General features: G+C 41.8%; 2 protein-coding genes across 5 annotated transcripts in view; one reads left to right on the forward strand and one right to left on the reverse strand.

The window, feature by feature from the left end:
• Positions 1-4,158, reverse strand: part of LOC144989327 (uncharacterized) — a 63,098-nt gene extending 58,940 nt beyond the window's left edge. For all 4 annotated transcript variants that reach the window (XR_013653476.1, XR_013653474.1, XR_013653473.1 and 1 more), the window contains exon 1: positions 3,455-4,158. Coding sequence is in view for 1 of the 4 variants with exons in the window: in XM_078941550.1 (XP_078797676.1) it covers positions 3,455-3,626 (172 nt within the window). In the remaining 3 variants the exon portion in view is untranslated. The remainder of the gene's footprint in view (positions 1-3,454) is intronic.
• The window catches only part of LOC144988956 (NACHT, LRR and PYD domains-containing protein 12-like), a 254,086-nt gene that overhangs the window by 117,564 nt on the left and 118,627 nt on the right, over positions 1-17,895 (forward strand). The gene's annotated exons all lie outside the window — the stretch shown is intronic.

Consider the following 17,895-nt stretch of genomic DNA (forward strand, 5'->3'; position numbering starts at 1 on the left):
ATCGCGGATTAGTCATTAGTTGGGAAATAAAATGAAAAAAGCAAAATAACGAATAGCAGTTATATAAGAACGAAAAATGTAAAAATACCCCCCCCTCCCCCAACCCGCCCCCCAGGCGATGTCATCGTCCATCCTGATGGTTGACAGCAAACATCGTCAACGGCCAATTTAAGGGACATCGCCCAACCCTACCCTCCACTGTGGCGTCTAACAGAAGGAGATGGACACATCCTTGACCTAAACACCTACTACAAAAGTTTGGTCGATTTCCTTGGAGAGTACTCTGAGAATGAAGACTCTCTCTTCATCTTCATGCAGGGGGAACGTCCGTTTCCAGACTACCTCATTGAAAAGGAGGAAGTTTTTCAATCTCTCACCAAGAAAAGTGATTATGATGAACTTTGCGGTCAGTTGCTCCAACCAGTACTGCTGGCCCTCAAAACTTACTTGGAAAAGTCTGTCAAGGAACATCTTCCTGGGGGGAATTTTGGGATGCAGGAGAGCATGTGAGAAGATGAACTAAAGCAGCTCCAAAACACAACAAGGATCCAGAGAGGATATTCAGTGTGTTAGACTATCTTGTTCACCATAGGCCTAATGCATCATCTGTTACAAATGAAGCATATCTGATGTCCTCCTACAGTAAGACATCAGAGTGGATGTCTCAGTTATGTCCAGAAAAGCTGGAACAACTACTAGGTGATGTAAGAAAAAGAAGACAGGAGCTGGAGGCTAAATCCAAAGCAAGGGAGGCCAGCATCACAAAGAGCCACAAAGAGAAGCAACTAAAAGCAGTGGAGGCTTTGGCAGAAAGCAGGAGAAAAAATTTGAAAAGAAGAAGAACTTGACTGAAATAATCACTGATGCAGGTCTTTGGCAATCAGAGAAAGATGATAGTAACATGGAGAAGTGTGACGGTGATGCTGAGAGATTCAGAGCTCTAACAAATCAGCTTCATTTCCAGCAGGAAGTGCTGCAGCAGGACCCCAGGGGAAGGAAGGATGTTTTCATTGTTTCCAGAATAGACAGTACAGGGAAAGCTAGAAGTAAGCCATGGACTGAACTTAAAGATAACTTGATGTTTCTGATCCAATCTGCTGTGGCTGCAGGTTCTTCTCAGAGTCTCCAAGTGTCAGGGCTCCAGACTGCGACCAATTGGTCGCATTTTGCGACCAAAATTTGAGAGTGTGCGACTGAATTTTACATCCAGTCGCACATGTGCGACCAGTAAATTTGCCTCCCCCAGCCTCCGTATTTTTTTTTCATTAAACATGGAAGGGGCACGTCAATGATCAATGAAATAATCAATGAGACGCGAGCGCACACGCACGCAAACACACACACACAAACTCGCACACATACTCATGAGACGCGAGCGCACACGCACGCAAACGCACACACTCGCACACATACTCATGAAACGCAAGCACACACTCGGCCACTGCGTGTAAGAAGAATAGGGAAAGTCACTGTAAGTGGCTAAAATGCGTGAAGGGGGCGGGGCCTAGAGATAATCGAGCGCGCGTTGGAAGGAAACGGAGATAAAAATCATCACAACCTGATATGTGCGTCTGAGCTATGAATAAGCGAACTATTGATTCGTTCTTCCGACCTGCGGCTGGTGTACCAGTGCCAGAGTGTACAGCAGGGGGTCTCAAACTCGCGAACCAAACTCGCGAAGCTGCAGCGAGACTTAAGGAGAACTGGAAGTTGTTGTCCTTAAAATTCAATTTAGTTTTAATATGCCTCTTCCCCTTAGTATGATCTGTGATTTGTGATATTATATCTTTTATAATTATTTTAATGTTTTTTTAATGTATGTAGCCTATTTTTAATCAGTTGGCATATTAATTTATTTTAATTGATCACTGAACTACAAAAAACCCATCAGGATACATGTCCCATAATGCATTGTTTTGTAGTCTGTAGGGCAGCGTTCAGTCAGTTCAGTACTAAATTTCCAGCTGTGTTCGCGTAGGTTGGCGCCTTGCTCCCACCCCTTTCTCGTGATATTTTTGTTTTGATTGACAGGTGATGTTGGAGCAAAAACAAAAATATATGTCACACACCATGTGATCTGTGCAGCGTTGCGTCCATCTGGGTGATAACAAACACGCTTATTGTGCATCTTGGCTGCATCTATTTGGTGTCACCAAGATGAATTTCCATCCCTTAATGTTTACATACATTTAAGTATTGTTTGAAACTGTGAAATGACCGAAAGGTTACTACGGTAATCACTTTGTTACTGAAAACGTTTTTTTAATTCTAAATGTATGGTATTTTGTTTACCATTTGTACTGTCATGACAGCGATTGTGCTGTCAGTTTACCTTGTTGTTGCATCTTCAAAAGTGCAGAATAAAATGTGACACTGAATTTGAACATTGTAACACACACATTGTAATTTCTGCATCTATCATTAAAGTATTTATTCGTAATACAGTGGAAATTAGTAGATTTCGTTAGCATGTTGGTTTACGGAATGCGCCCCTAAATTTTCTGGCTGTGCCCCTAAAATTTTCAGTTGGGGGCCACTGTGCTCCTAGTGAAAAAAGTTAGTCTGGAGCCCTGAAGTGTGCCAAAGAAAAGAGGACCGTCCCATTCTTACCAGGTAAAGGAGTACGCCACTCATCTGCAGATGGTGAAGTCTACATTGGAAAAGTCATATTCCAAGTCCCTGGATTTCCATCCTGGTTTAATGTAATTTATGATGGAGATGAAGCTGTGTAGAGCTACAAACTGATGGAAGGAGGTCTGGAGATCATCATCATTGAAAGCTCCTGACTGTTGCTGGGTTATTGAGTATTGTGGATGTTTGGATGATAGCTAATGAAACTAAAAATAAAAGGTTTATTCACTTGAAATGTGTGTGTTTTACTCTCTAAAATTGCCTTAGAGGATAAAAAACAGATTTTTAAATATTTAATCAAATGAACCAATTAATGAATTACCCTAATTATATTAATTAATCAGTTAAAAAATGTTAAAACTTGCTGAAGCACCCTAAGAATGTCCTGTGAAAATTGGAGTGTTTGGAACAAAAATAGGGAAGATGTGATATCTAGAAGAAGAAAAAACATTTTTGCTCATTTTAATGTTTTTTTTCCTGTAATTACCAAGTGTTCCCATTGTTTTCTATTCACAAAACAATAGAAATCATTAAGACTTGAAATGTTAATAACTTGTTTAATTTTAAGTCTATTGAGCTAATTTTATTTGTTATTTTGTTCAGAATTGTTCTATCATGTTTGGTCACATTTTTTCTGACTGGGCCTTAAAATCTTTTGTCTTGTGGTCCCAACTGTGTTAGGAAAAGGTCAAAACCCTGATATCCACTAAAGAAACCTGAGAGAATCAGCTGCTGAAAAGACTCAATAAAACCCAAATCTGAAGGAGAAATCAGTGAGAGATGAACTAAGAGCTTCTCTGTCTGTGTGATGAAGGTGACATACCTATGTGGTGGAGCTGCAGCTGTGGTTTCCAGATGACATCCAGCAGTCTGCGCTGACGACAGAGCTCCTCCTCGTACTGGACGATGGTTCCTTCACAGAGTCTGCAGATTTCTTCAGCAGCAGCAGCTAGTCGCTCGCTGATCAACTCTCTCAGAGACTGAAGGGAAGACATGGTTCCTGCTCCGATCTTCAGCTCCAACTCCCACAAACACCGCCGTCCTCTTCACTGCAGCTCCGATCGATCATCTGCTAGTCTCACAATCACAGCAATCCACGTTGTCTTTCCGTTCAACACTTCTTCACTCATTTACGACACTTTGGAAAATGCTGAGAGTTCCCACACGAACCACGTATCGTCCTTTCTGTCCAAAAACCTCACAAACGTCCCAACAAAACACCACCGACCTCTGAACACAAGCTAACGCTGCTAGCCTGCTAACAAGCTAACGCTGCTAGCGCCTCGTGCTGTTCTTCTTCTTTGTTTGGCTAACAGCGTCATGGTGCTTTAGCGCCACCAGCTGGTCTGGAGTGTTGTCTGTCGCTCACATAATGATGTCGATGGCGGCATGAAATCACTTCTTTTTCACCCTTACTGGCAAATAAAAGAAAAAGTGGCAGTTTTCATTAAACAAAACTATTCTGTCACTAATCTTTTTCGACCAGAAAAAGAGCAACCTAAATGGAGACGTGGGAACGGGACGTGCTTTCCGGTTCCGGCTAATGATTTTATTTTTAATAAACTTTATTAACAAATATTGCACATACAAAATACCAAAAACAAAACTCCACAATGTGCAAAATACAATATTCACGTTTGCCAGGAGAATGAACAAAAAACAAAAACCATAATAATAACTATGTAAAACTGGTTATGCAAAAATAAAACAAAAATAATAAAGGCAAAGGAATCTGTTAAAGTTTCAGGAGAGACCAAGCTTCAACTGTTCTGACAGCTTTTTTGTTAGTGGAGGATTTTATACTGTTCACATACAACACCATTTCTTTCTGAAAAACATAAAACACTGGTTTCTTGTTGGAATATTTACACTTATGTATAAAGTGTTTAGCCATAATTATGAGTAAATTAACTACATATAATTTATCTGCATTAAGTTTTTCTTGTGTAAAATATCCAAAAATAATATGCTCATAAAATGATCTATAATCTACACATAGATGAGTTCTTATAAAATGTATCAAATCTTTACAAAATAGTTGAGTGAAGGAGCAAAACCAAAAAAGATGAGGCACAGTTTCTGGTCAGGAATGACAGAATGAACAGTTTATGTCCAGATCTTTTTTGAATTTGGTAAAGAAGTTTTTCACTGGATAAAATTTATGAAGAATTTTGAAAGAAATTTCTCTGATTTTGTTGGTGATGAAATACTTTTGGGGCAGAGTCCAAACCTTTTCCCACTGATTTCTACATCCAAAGCTGTTCCAGTATGAGATAACATACGGTTTTGTGGCAATCTCATTTTGAAACAGAGAACGGATACTTTGATTATTCCTGCTAGTTGAAAAACAAATCTTTCCACACCACAAATCTGTTAATTTGGGAGGAGAACATGGAGGATTTGAAGGAGAACTACTACACAGAAGTCTAACAGCATTGGGATGCTCCAGTAACCAATGCTGACTCTGCAGGTGAGACATGCAGACTATAGGTGGACAGAAACTCAACGGATGACATCAGGTCACCTTGTGGATCCATCAGCTGTGTTACAAGAGAAATGTTCTTTTCAAACCAATTTTCAAGAAAAATACTCTTGTTTTTGTGTAGAATATCTGCGTTATTCCAAATATAGTAGCGATGAGGAGAAAAATTATGCTTGTAGATCAAAGTCCATGTTAATAAAACCTGCTTATAAAAAATTAGACAGTTTTAAGGGAATTTTCTCTATTTTGAAATTACATAATAGAAGAAATGGCAGACCTCCAAGCTTATCAAATATATATTTAGGTATGAAATTCCAAAATGAGGATTCACTTTTTAAGAAGTTTTTTAACCATTTAATTTTGAGGACATTGTTCAGAGTGGAAAAGTCAAGAAAGTCAAGTCCTCCGTCTTTTGATGAATTAATTACTACTGATTTTCGTACATAGTGGATTCTGTTTCTCCAAAGAAAATTAAAAAGCATATGATCAATCCTTTTTGCAGTTTTACTGTCCAGAGATAGTGAGGAAGCAATGTAAACTAGTCTGGAAATACCTTCTGCTTTTGCTAAGAGGGCACGACCTTTTAGTGAAAGATCTCTTTGTAGCCAACGATTAAACCTGTTTTGTGCTTTTGCAATCATAGGATTATAGTTCATCAGTTCTCTTTGTTTTTGATCTTTAGTTATCTGTAAACCCAAATATGTGACTTTGTCTTTGACTGCTATACTATTTATGGATGTTAGAGCACATTGTTTCAGAGGAAATAACTCACATTTCTTTAGGTTTAGATAAAGTCCTGATGCTTTTGAAAATGTTTCTATAACCTGAAGAACCCTGGGAACCTGTGAGGAGTTTTTTAAGAATAATGTGGTGTCATCTGCCAGTTGACTTATAAGAATATTTTTACCAGCAATGGAAATACCATCAATATTACTTGATTTTATATATCTGCAGAAAACTTGTGCAACCAGAAGAAACAGGTACACAGAGACGGGACACCCCTGTCTTATTCCTCTCTGGAGACAGAATCTGCTAGTGGTGCCAGCGCTCAACTTAACAGAACTATTTCCATTTGCATAGAGTGTTTTAACAGCACTACACAAATAATCCCCAAAACCCATCTTTTCCAGACAGTAGAATAGAAAAGGATGCTCAACAGTATCAAATGCCTTACAAAAATCAAGGAACAGAATGAAGCTTTCGTCATCAGTAATGAGGTCTGAATAATCTATAAGATCTAAAACCAGTCGTAGATTGTTTGAGATGCATCTGTCTTTCATGAAACCTGACTGATTCTCATCTATTACTGTATCAAAAACACTTTTCATTCTCATGGCTAATATTGTGGCAAATATTTTATAATCATTATTAAGTAGACTAATAGGTCTCCAGTTATCTATTAGCAAAGTATCTTTGTTGGGTTTGGGGATCAGGGAAATAACACCCTGAGTCATGCTGGCTGGAAGAGTCATGTTTGTAATACTTTCTGTATAAACATTCAGTAAAAATGGGGCTAAGAGTTCTGAGAAAAGCTTATAAAATTCTGCTGTTATTCCATCGTTCCCAGGGGAAATGTTGTTTTTTAGATTGTTAATAGCATCTGAAACTTCCTGTAAAGAAATGACAGAATCACATGCCAATTTATCCTCTTCACTGATTGTATTTATATTATTCAAGGAATCACAGAATGAGTTCATTGCTTCCTGACTGAATGTTGTCTTATAGAGTTCACAGTAGAAATTATGACAAAAACTAGAAATAAGCTTTTTATCATTTGTAATTTTTCCATTTATATTTAACTGTAACACTGAATTAAACTTTGCTTGTGACTTCTCTAATTTGAAAAAATAAGAAGTCATTTGTTCCCCTTGTTCCAACCATTTTTGTCGAGATCTTATAAAAGCTCCTTCGGCTTTAGCTTTGTACATATTGTCCAGTTTTAATTGTAAATCTATTAATCTTAAATTTTGATCCTCATTTAGGTTTTCTGGAGGTAAACTTTAAAGTTCAGTAATTTCAGAGATAATTTCTTCTTCTAATTTACGTTTAGATTTTGCCTGAATGCTGCCATATCTTCGCAAAAATTTTGAAACTTCAAATTTTAAGAGTTCCCAGTTTGTGCTGTAAGCCTTTTCTTGTTGCGCTTTATCCCAGTAAAGTTTAATGAGTCTCTTAATCACTGATTGAACACATTCATGCTTTAACAATGTACCATTCAATTTCCAGTAACAGATTTTTCTAGACCCATTCTCATCAGGAAAAAATTGTATTCTAATTGTTAAGGCTTTGTGGTCAGTTAGTGGTGTTGTTAAAATGTCTGCAGAAACATTCTCTTTGTCTACATCCTTTGAGAGAAGCCAAAAGTCTAAACGTGATTGCCTTGATCTGCTTTTATTACTCCACGTATACTCCCTTTTATCAGGAAATTTGGCCCTCCATATGTCACATAAATCCAGTTTTTCTACCAACAGCTTCAGGTTTGATGTAGACTTTAGAGTCTGACCTGGAGGCCATCTGTCAGCGTTTTGGTCCATTACCACGTTAAAGTCACCTCCAATTAGCACATGTGCGCTTGGAAATTTGACTAACCAGAACAATATTTTATCCTCTAAAGTATCCAGAAGCCAATTGTTATCAGAGCTGGAATTGTAGCCATAAATATTGATTACCAAGCAATGAATATTGATCATCTTTACAATTAGACAAATAAAATGACCATTTGTATCAGAATCAGTGTGCAAAACCTCCCCCTTAAAATTATTCCTCACGCAACATACTCCTGCAGAGAATTCTGTGCCATGTGAAAACCAAAAGTCATCCCCCCACTGAGCTTTCCAAAAATTTGCATCCTTAGAAAGAGAATGAGACTCCTGAAAAAAAACAAAGTCAGTTTTTTGCTGTTTAGCAAACAAAAATAAGGCCTTACGCTTTACATTATTCCTTAGCCCTCTGTCATTTAACGAGAAAACAGATAACGACATAAAAAAGTAGAAAAATAGGTAGAAAAATAGAACCTTTTTAACTTGTAAAATATCTTTAGTCCAAAAAAAAATATATATAGGTCAACAGCAAACGCAGTCGCACCTTATTAAATCAAATTAGTGTGAAAAAAATAACACTAACACAGAACATTCAGGCATTAACTCAACATCCTCTTTGAATATAATGTCAAGAAAAGCGACAATCATATGTCCAGAGTGTTAACACTTCAAATGGAACCTTTTTTTTTTTTTTTTTCCTCCTTCTTCTTCTTCTTCTTCTTCCCTCTTCTCCTCCTTTTTTTAAAATGGAGACATGTTATTGATCACCAATGATGATTTCCCCTTCTCCTTGGATGAAGGCTCTGGCACCAGCGTAGTAGGCAACTTTTCCAGCAGCTCGAGCCTTCTGAATCTCTGGCCACAGCCGCAGCCTCCTCTCTCTGTCGCCTTTGGAAAAATCCTCCTTGAACTGCAAACCGTGATCCTTCATGTAAGGTGAATTCTTCGCCGCCTTCCAGACTGCATCCCTGCCCAACTGAGAGATGAACTGCAGAATAACAGCTCTGGGTCGTGTGTTGCTTGACGGCTGCCTCTTATTGCCAAGTCGATGCACAGTGTCTATAACATCCACCAGCTTTTCCTTCATGGAAGGGAGGACCATCTGACAGATTTTTATCACAACAAAGCGGGTGTTTTCATTCTCTGTCTCAGGAACTCCCACAAGCTTCAGATTCCATCTTCTTGTGTAAGATTCAAGTTCATCCACTCTTCTTTGTAGGAGTTTAACAGGCATCTCCAAGGAGTCTACCCGTTGTTCCAGAACAGCCATCTTGGTGCTAAAAGCTTTAACATCGTTAGCCACAGCTTCCACCTTGTTGTTCAGGCCAGCTATTTTATCCTCAATAGCATCAGACCTCATATTAATTAGCTCGGTTATACTAGCAAGCTGGGCGTAAATGTCGTCTTTTGGCGATGTAGCCTGGCTTGGAGCCTTTTTCTTTATTACAGGAGGCTTACTTGGAGTTAGCGGCAGCGGCGGAAACTCTTCCTCTGAGACGTCGGTCACCATTCCTTCTGCGTTCTTTGAATAGTCGTGACCACCGCTAGCAAGCGCGCCCGAGCTTGCGCCAGCATCGTCGGAGCTCGCCACAGCCGAATATTCCCGCTTTTTCACCATGGCGCCAGCAAAGTTAGAAAAAATATTCAAAATGAAACTTTGGATAGAAAGGTTTGTCGCTATATAGCTTTTCACAACTGTTTTTTACTAAAGTAGGTGCGGAGCGAAGCAAAAACAGACCGACTAGGCCGCCATCTTGGAACCCCCCCTCCTGTCACTGAATGCATGAGACGCAGGCGGGCAATGAGAAGCGCTATGCGAGCGAGCAGCGTGCGAACTGGTGAGTGTTTTGTATATATCAGGGTGGCATTCTTATTAAACACTCTCGGTTGTGTGTCCAGGCGGATCAGCTGATGCTGGCGTTAGCTGAGTTCGTCTTGTTGAACGGGTTATGTGGTTTTGAAATGCTGACGTGTTGTTGTCACTGATGTTTGGGATTTGGTTCACTCTTTATTGGTTTGTATTCACTGAATATATTGATTATGTTTGATTTGGAGTACTCTTTTTGAACTTTAGTTGTTTATTTGCTGGAATTTGTGTTTTACTTTAATGTCCTCTTCCATTACAAACAAGTTAGATATTGCTGGTTCTGTGCAGGCCAGGTTCCACCGAGGATGGAGGCTGTTGGGCCTTGAATTCAGGCCGTTCCAAGCTGGAAACATTGGACTGGGCGGTAGGAAGCATCTACACCTACACCCCCAATTGTGGATATGATGGATTATGCAATGAACTTTGCTTACATTGAACTTCTTGGACTGGATTTATGAACATTATTGGAGGATGGACAGCAGATGCACTGCAGTGAACTGATTTATGTTTTGTTGCTTGTTTATTTTCTGTTGTAAATCAAATATGAACACATATACACACTTTCTGCATCTTAATTTTGTTTGTCATCATTAGCACTTCCTCTGAAACGAACTTTGGCCCTTTATAACTAGTTTAACTAGTTTAACTGGATTCTAGTTAACTGGCTACATAAATTGGCGAGCTAGCTAGGAGGAAGTGCATGGTGTTTAGTGTTATAAATTTGTTTGTACTTTTTTCCTCTCCCTCTCTGAGTATCAAGAATAACCATGAATGTGTTTTTGGATCTTGGTATTAAGTTGCCAAATGCTATTTTAGTTGAAGGCATTATAAAACCTGCATATGATGAACTGATTGATTTTGTGCGACCCTATGGCTCTATTAACAGGATAGAGACCATTAGTGATGCAGATTCTGAGTTTAATGATGCGCTTGTTGTAGAATTTAACAATGGGAATGCTATTAGTGCACTGCGTCCTATATTACCATATAGATTTTTTTCAACCGAACATAAACTTACATTTTATATATCTGAACTCGCTATGATTTTCACCGAGCATTTTTCTAAAACTAAAACTAAATCATACTTGTCTGAGTTACAAAACACAGCCAAACTTACGGGTGTTGAATATAAGGACATGCTGGCGCATATGTTTGCTCAGGTTGGGTTGGCTGTCACAGAGCTGGGTCCAGCTACCAAGGAATAAGAGGAACAAACCCCGCATGCAGAGCCTACTCTGCTACTTCCATCATCTGCTAAAGACTCTTTATTCACCCCACTTTCACCTGTTCCAGAGACTTTTAGTGTCAAACCGGAATGCAAGCCGCATCAACTAGCACCAGACCCCCTGTTAACCTCCAGCAAGGAACAATCCAATCCTAATATAGAAGTGCAGCCTTCTGAAGTCCAGCGCTACATTGTAGAGCACATTGTAAAGAACGAAGAGGTTGCAGTACACCATCAGAGGCTCAGGGTGTTTTCGGGTAGGATACCCAGACCGTCAAACGAATCTGATTATGAGGCCTGGCGGTCAGGAGTAGAGCTACTGTTGGGAGACCCTGCTGTGTCTGATTTTCAGCGTTCCAGGCGGATTGTTGAAAGCCTTTTGCCACCTGCAGCAGATATGGTTAAACATCTGGGTCCTAATACAATGCCAATGGTGTATTTAGCCACTCTTGACTCTGCATATGGTGCCGTTCAGGATGGGGATGAACTATTTGCCAAGTTTATGGACACCTATCAAGACACCGGAGAAAAAGCATCAGCTTACCTCCAACGCCTTCAAGTTTCTTTAAGTGCTGCTATAAAAAGAGGTGGAGTCAAGGAGTCTGATAGTAGTCGCCATTTACTAAATCAGTTCTGTCGTGGATGTTGGGATGATGGATTGATAACAGAACTCCAACTTAAACAAAAGAAAACTCAACCTCCTCCTTTTGCAGAGCTGTTGTTGCTGTTACGCACCGAAGAGGACAGAGAAGCGACAAAGACCCTTCGAATGAAACAGCATCTGGGTGTTACTCGACAAAAAGTTACTAATCATCCCCAGTATGTGCGAACAGACAATAATGATGGGGGAGCAGTGGCTAAACTGACAAATATCACCCAACAGCTTGGAAAAACTTTAAAATTAAAAATCTTGACGTGATATCCTGAATCTATCTTGAATTTGTCCAAAAGACAGAAAAACACCTTTTTCGAAAAAATTGCAGTCAAGTTTTAAACCCTTATCATGCCATTTGTTAAATATCCCAAAATCTAAGCCGGGGGAGAATGCTACATTTTTAATAAGAGGCTGCGTTTGAAGCCTTTTGACACTAAGATGCAGTTCTGCAAACAGCCAGCAGGTGTCTCCCTTCTCCCTCCTGCTTCAATGCAGTTGGTTTTATGTTTGCCAAGAAAACCATAAAATGCAGAAAACAAAACATTCTTATGGAAACAAATTATTGATAAAGAAAACAGGTTGATAAAAACTTAATCTTAAAGTTGAGTTTGTAAAAACGTTTCCACAGTAGAGTAAGTCCTGGGATCCACATGTGGACGTCTCCGGAGTTTTCTCTGTTTTTACCCCTCTGTTCTCCACAGACAGTGATGTCTAGTGCAGCACTAAAGTTCTTTAAACTGCTGACTTGTATCAAAGTGGAAATGATGGATTTTACATTGAAAAATGTGAGCCTAGAGGCTGAATCCTGCATGAACTCTTTTAGAGGAAAGAGGTTTCAAACCAAAGAAAAAAGAATAATCAAACTATTACAACCATCAGGAGAACAATGTCACAATAATGTACACAAACAGCTTCATGAACAAAGTAACAGACGTCAGCTGACAGGAAGAATGACATCAGTTGCTATGGCAACACAAGAGAGAGGCAGAAGATTTCCCAACACTCCAAGTTAGAATGAGAAGAGGAAGTGCAGTTCTCCATCAGTCCACCGGGGGAGCTGCAGCACAATAACTGTCCACTTGATGCTGAGAGAGACAGTGGAGCTGATCTCAGATCCAGCAGGACTCTGTCACTGTCTGCTCACAAACATCGGCCGCTGGACTCTCAGCTGCATCTGCTGAAACACAGCAGCAGGACTCAGAGTGCATGTGAGCGTGCACGGCTGCTTCTTCTGCACGCGCTTTAAAGGAGTCTGTTGGAGCAAAGACACAAAGAAGAGCTGATGGCTGCAAGCAGAACTTTGTGGAGCAGAAATGTCAGCAGACAGCTTTGAAACAAGCAGCTGCAGGAAGAAAAGAAGAAGTTCTTCTGCAGATCTTTGAGGAGAACAACCAGCTGCAGGAAGAAAAGAAGAAATTCTCCTGCAGATCTCTGAAGAGAACAAGCAGCTGCAGGAAGATGCTGCTGCAGATCAGAATCTGGACATTTCTGCTCACTGTGGGTCAACACAACTTTGTCATCATATTGATGTGAACACAACTGAAACATGGAGTCTGACCTCAGAGTCTGCAGTCTGCAGTCTGGACTCTCCAGAAAACCACAGAGATGAACAACTCCTGAATCCTGCAGGTTCTGGTTCTTGCTCAGGTCCAGTTCTGTCAGATTAGACGGGTTTTTCTTCAGAGCTGAGACCAGAACTTCACAGCTGATCTTTGACAAACTGCAGTTCCTCAACCTGCAATCAGACAGAAAAGTGTGTTCAGGAGCAGTGATGCAGCTGGAGGTCCAGGAACTTGGTCCATTCAGTCAGGCGGGACCCGCCCTGATGACAGACTGACAGATGACATTTTCACTGTTTGCTCATTTCTTTTGGATTTGGACCCAAAATCATGATCAGGAATAAAAATGACAGACTAGAAATTACTTGAAATGAAGTTAAAACAGACGAGGAATTGAAATGTCATTGATCATCAGGAATTATTCAGGACTACATGTTTACAATCCAATATATTTAAAGCTTCCATTTCAGTCAGACAACTCTTGCAGAAGAATATTTATTTCACAACATCTTTAAGTTGACATTCAAATTTTGAATTCACAACTTTGTTTTGGCATAAGGCTCCGTTCAATTCCTTGAGACAATTATTTTTTCCTTACACTTTCGGGTAACAAAACCCCCCGTAACGGAGCCCACAGATGGAAGCCGGGGAGGAGGGAGGGGCAAAGAATGAGCGCTGAAGGTAAGAGAGAATGAACACCTGACTACACCTGACTTAAATAGGACGCTAAGCAGGTGGGTTAATTAACTGACCCGCCCTAGGGGAGTAACCTGTAATTCTGCTGAGTGTCTGCCCGAAATGCGACGAGTCGCTATTTCAGTCAGACAACTCTTGCAGAAGAATATTTATTTCACAACATCTTTAAGTTGACATTCAAATTTTTAATTCACAACTTCGTTTTGGCATAAGGGTCCGTTCAATTCCTTGAGACAATTATTTTTTCCATACACTTTCGGGTAACAACCCCCAACACCAAGATCATCCAGAAGAAGAAAATGTGAATGTATAATCAGTGTGTAAATAAGATGAGGTGTGTTTTCGGCAGCATTCCATTTTCACTTCATTTCATTTCATTTTCCAGTATGACTGCTATGTGTTTACCCGGTACCATTGACCGTTGGGCCGCTCCCTTCGAGAACCACTCTACGAAGGGAACATGCTATCTAGTGTATCTGCTATGTGTTTACCCGGCACCATTGACCGTTGGGCCACTCCCGTTCACCAGGGGAGCATACTGTCTGAAGAGAGAGAGAGAGAGAAAAAGAAGACTGGAGGGGAGCCAACAAGATTACACAACCTGATTCAATTTAAACCCCAAAGCATTTAATTCACATCATTCGCGGCTTCCACCTGACTTAACATGTTCTTCATTCAAACCAGACTTATTTTTCTTTGAGCTGCTAATATTTCATCAGAGTTTAATCTAACATATCTCTGAAACGCAGATGAGGACCACCTTCCCATAGCTTTTAGCGTAGATGATGGAACGTGAAGAGCAGCAGTCGTTGCGGCGACAATTCTCAGGGAATGCAAGGTGTAAATGTCTGACGGAAGACCGCAGGATGAGCAGAGACTATGAAACTTGGAAGCCATCCAACTTCTAGTCAAGGGTTTACAGCCATCCACAAGGAAAAGAGGTGCTGACCAGGGAGTACTAGGTCGGAGACTCAGGAAGCGTTGCATTGAAGAGAAAGGACAGAAAGCAGTATTAGTTTTTGCTATGACTATTTGAACACCTTTACAAAATTTGTCAGTCTTAGAATGCTTAAGATTGATGGAATAAAAGTGCTCAGTGAATGTTAAATCAGAAAAAGTGAGATCCATCTGTGGGTCGAAAGACAAAGTTCTAGTAGTGTATTCACCACATCTTAAGAAACCATAGAACACCATCATAATAACAGCTTCTAATAGATACTCTACATAGAGAGAAATGAATCCAGCACGTAATCTTAACACAAGTTTATGAACCATAGGTAAAGTAAGTGGTAACCTTTTGTCATTTCCGGAAGGGCGAACCTGCAAAAGGCCGTTGAGGAGCAGACGTAGGGTAGGGTGTCCAAGAAGATTCGTGGCTGAAGAGGAACAACATCTCGTGTGGAACTGGATGGCGGCCAGACAGGATTTGATGCTCTGAACTTGGTACCGGCGATTCTCAAATAAATGTACAACAAATGCACAGACTAATGGTATCTTAATTGGCAAAGGGGAAGTTTGGATACTAGTACAGAAAGAGCGGTAAGATGTCCAGAATGAATCATATGATTTAATGGTAGATTGAGCCAGACCAAACCTCATATATCCAGCAGCAGATATCAGTAAATCATTCAGTGGAGAAATATTTAATTTAGAATCATCTGCTGGAACGCAGGGCAGGGGAGGCTGTGAGGATTGGCATTCGGACATAGATTTTTGAATTCCTGAAATTTAAAGCGAGAGAGGGCGTCAGCTACCATGTTCACATGACCAGGAATGAAGGTAGCTTTAAGTATAAAATTATTCAAGACACTAAACCAGGTCAATCGCCTCATTAGACAGTTAATCAATGCACATTTAGAACGCCCTTTATTAATTATATCCACTACGGCTGCGTTGTCGCAAAACACCATTATTCGTTTCCTTGACCACTTCTCTCCCCGTAGCGCGCATGCTACCACGATAGGATATAATTCAAACAAAGCTGTAGATTTAGGTACGGCTTCGAGAATTTCTGCTGGCCAAACATCTGCGAACCATTCGTCATAGAAAATTCCCCCGAAACCAACGGACAGAGCGGCATCCGTAAATATATGAAGGGAGTCCGAAGATTCAAAATGATCATTATAACCCCCTCTTTCGGTTTTATTTGCACCTTAGACATGTAGGGCCCTTGGTAGGGGGGGTGCTTGGACATCACTGCCAGCAAGCAGCAGATGTCCTCCTAGCACCCTACCCGCCAATTTTAACCGCACCTTAGACATTTAGGGCCCCTTGGTGGGGAGGGTGAAGGGACGTCACTGTGAGTAATCAGGAGATGTCCCCTCAGTGCCCTACCCGCCAATTTTAACTGCACCCCCCCTTAGTACACACACCCCTCCCCCCTCAATATATACATCCCAACATAAACACACACACATGCACACACACACCCTCTTAAACACACATACACGCACACACATTTTGCAAGGAAGGTGGGACCTAGGACCGTCTGTCCCCTGCCTCTTCCCTGGTGGGGGGTACGGGCCCCTTTGCAACGGCGGCCGTGTCCCCGGGGTGCCGGCTTCCTTGGCCCGGCGGTGCTCTCTCCGCGCGGTGGGGGGGTCCACATTACATCTGAGCCGGGGGTGTTAGTGTCCCTGGGGGGTGGGTTCTGGTCCTTGCTCCTGAGCGCTGGGCCCCGCCAAATTTCCAACTGTGGCCGAGCCTGGTCGGGCCATATTTACAACACCCCTTATGGGCCCTCTTTTTTCCCCGGGGTTCCCCCCTCCTGGGCGGGGGCGGAGGGCCCCTGCCTTGCTCCTCCCTGGACCAACCGTAAGTCGGGCGAATGGCTGCCTGGAGTGCCGAGTGGGTCTCCCTTGGGGGGTCCTGGCTCGTACCTGGGGTTGGGGCGGGGGGATGCCCGGAACTCCTGGGTGGTGGTGGGGTGCTCTTCTGGGGCTGTGGGTGTCCTTCTCCGGTGGGGCCCTGCGTTGGGTTCTCCCGGCGCGGCTGCTCTCCTGGTTGGGCTGGGGCGGCCCTCTCTTTCCTTCCGTGCCTCCCTGCTCTCTGGCTGTGGGGGCTTTGCGGCGGTCCGTCTGGCCCTGGCCTGGGTGGCGGGCTTGGTCGCCCGGGCGGCGGTTGTTCCCTGCCGGTTTCCGTGTGGTGTTGGGGGGATTCCGGCTGCCGCTGCTGCTGCGGTGGGGGTCTTGGGGTGGGGGGTGGCTGGGCACTCTCCCTCCTTCTTTTCACGTTCCACCATCCATTTTTGAAGAACATAAACACTCACCTGAGCACAGGTGTTAGCTCACCTTTGCACTAACAGTTTGCATGACTGAATGACTGAAATATTTCACACTAGTTGGTTTTAAGGCATAAGTATGCGTGTGAACACTATCTGTTTTGTGTACATGTCGACAGGTGGACATTTCTGCAGCTAGCAGGTGTGTTTATAACACTTGAGTGTGTGTGTGGACAGGCCCCGCCCTTTTTGTACTACATTTGAACCTTACCATAATGATTAACAACCAGTAAACTAGTTGCTTTATGCTGCTTCATGGTCTTATCCCCCTTCCCCTCCTATTATCACCCTCCTACCCCCCCTCTCTCTAGCGTCCCTCTCTCTTCTTCCCCTCTTTCCTTTTCCGTCCGGTCCAACACCAAAGATTTTCAAACATGTTTGAAATTAATAAAGTTTGGCCTCAATTACAAAAGGGGTTTATTCAGACATACCTTTGGTTTGTCTGAAGATTAATAACCCCTCTTGTTAAAGTAAAATATGTCCAACACAAGAGGCCCTCAGCTCTCATCTGTCTGCCCAGCTGTTGGACAGGACAAGTTAGAGAAAAAAAAAAAAAAAAGAAAAATTCCCCCGAAACCAACGGACGGAGCGGCATCCGTAAATATATGAAGGGAGTCCGAAGATTCAAAATGATCATTATAGAAAAAGGAAAAACCATTCCAAGCCCCCAAAAGGAGCGACCAAAAACGCAAGTCGGACAGGGAGCCACCATCCAGAACAACAAGATCGTGGAGGTCCGGAACCGAACTGGCAATTTCGAGAAGACGGGAAATGAAAGAACGGCCATGGGGTATAATTCGCATAGAGAAATTCAGATGGCCCAAAAGGGAAAGCAATTCCCTTTTCGTCACTCGTCCAATGGACAGAAAAGACGAAATGGCCTCCCGAATACGAATGAGCTTATCGGACGGCAGGGAAGCCTGCATCAAAGAACTATCGAGAACGATCCCCAAAAATTCT

Source organism: Oryzias latipes, chromosome 2 (genome assembly GCF_053564925.1).
Source record: "Oryzias latipes strain Hd-rR chromosome 2, Olatipes_Hd-rR_3.1".
Lineage (NCBI taxonomy): Eukaryota > Metazoa > Chordata > Actinopteri > Beloniformes > Adrianichthyidae > Oryzias > Oryzias latipes.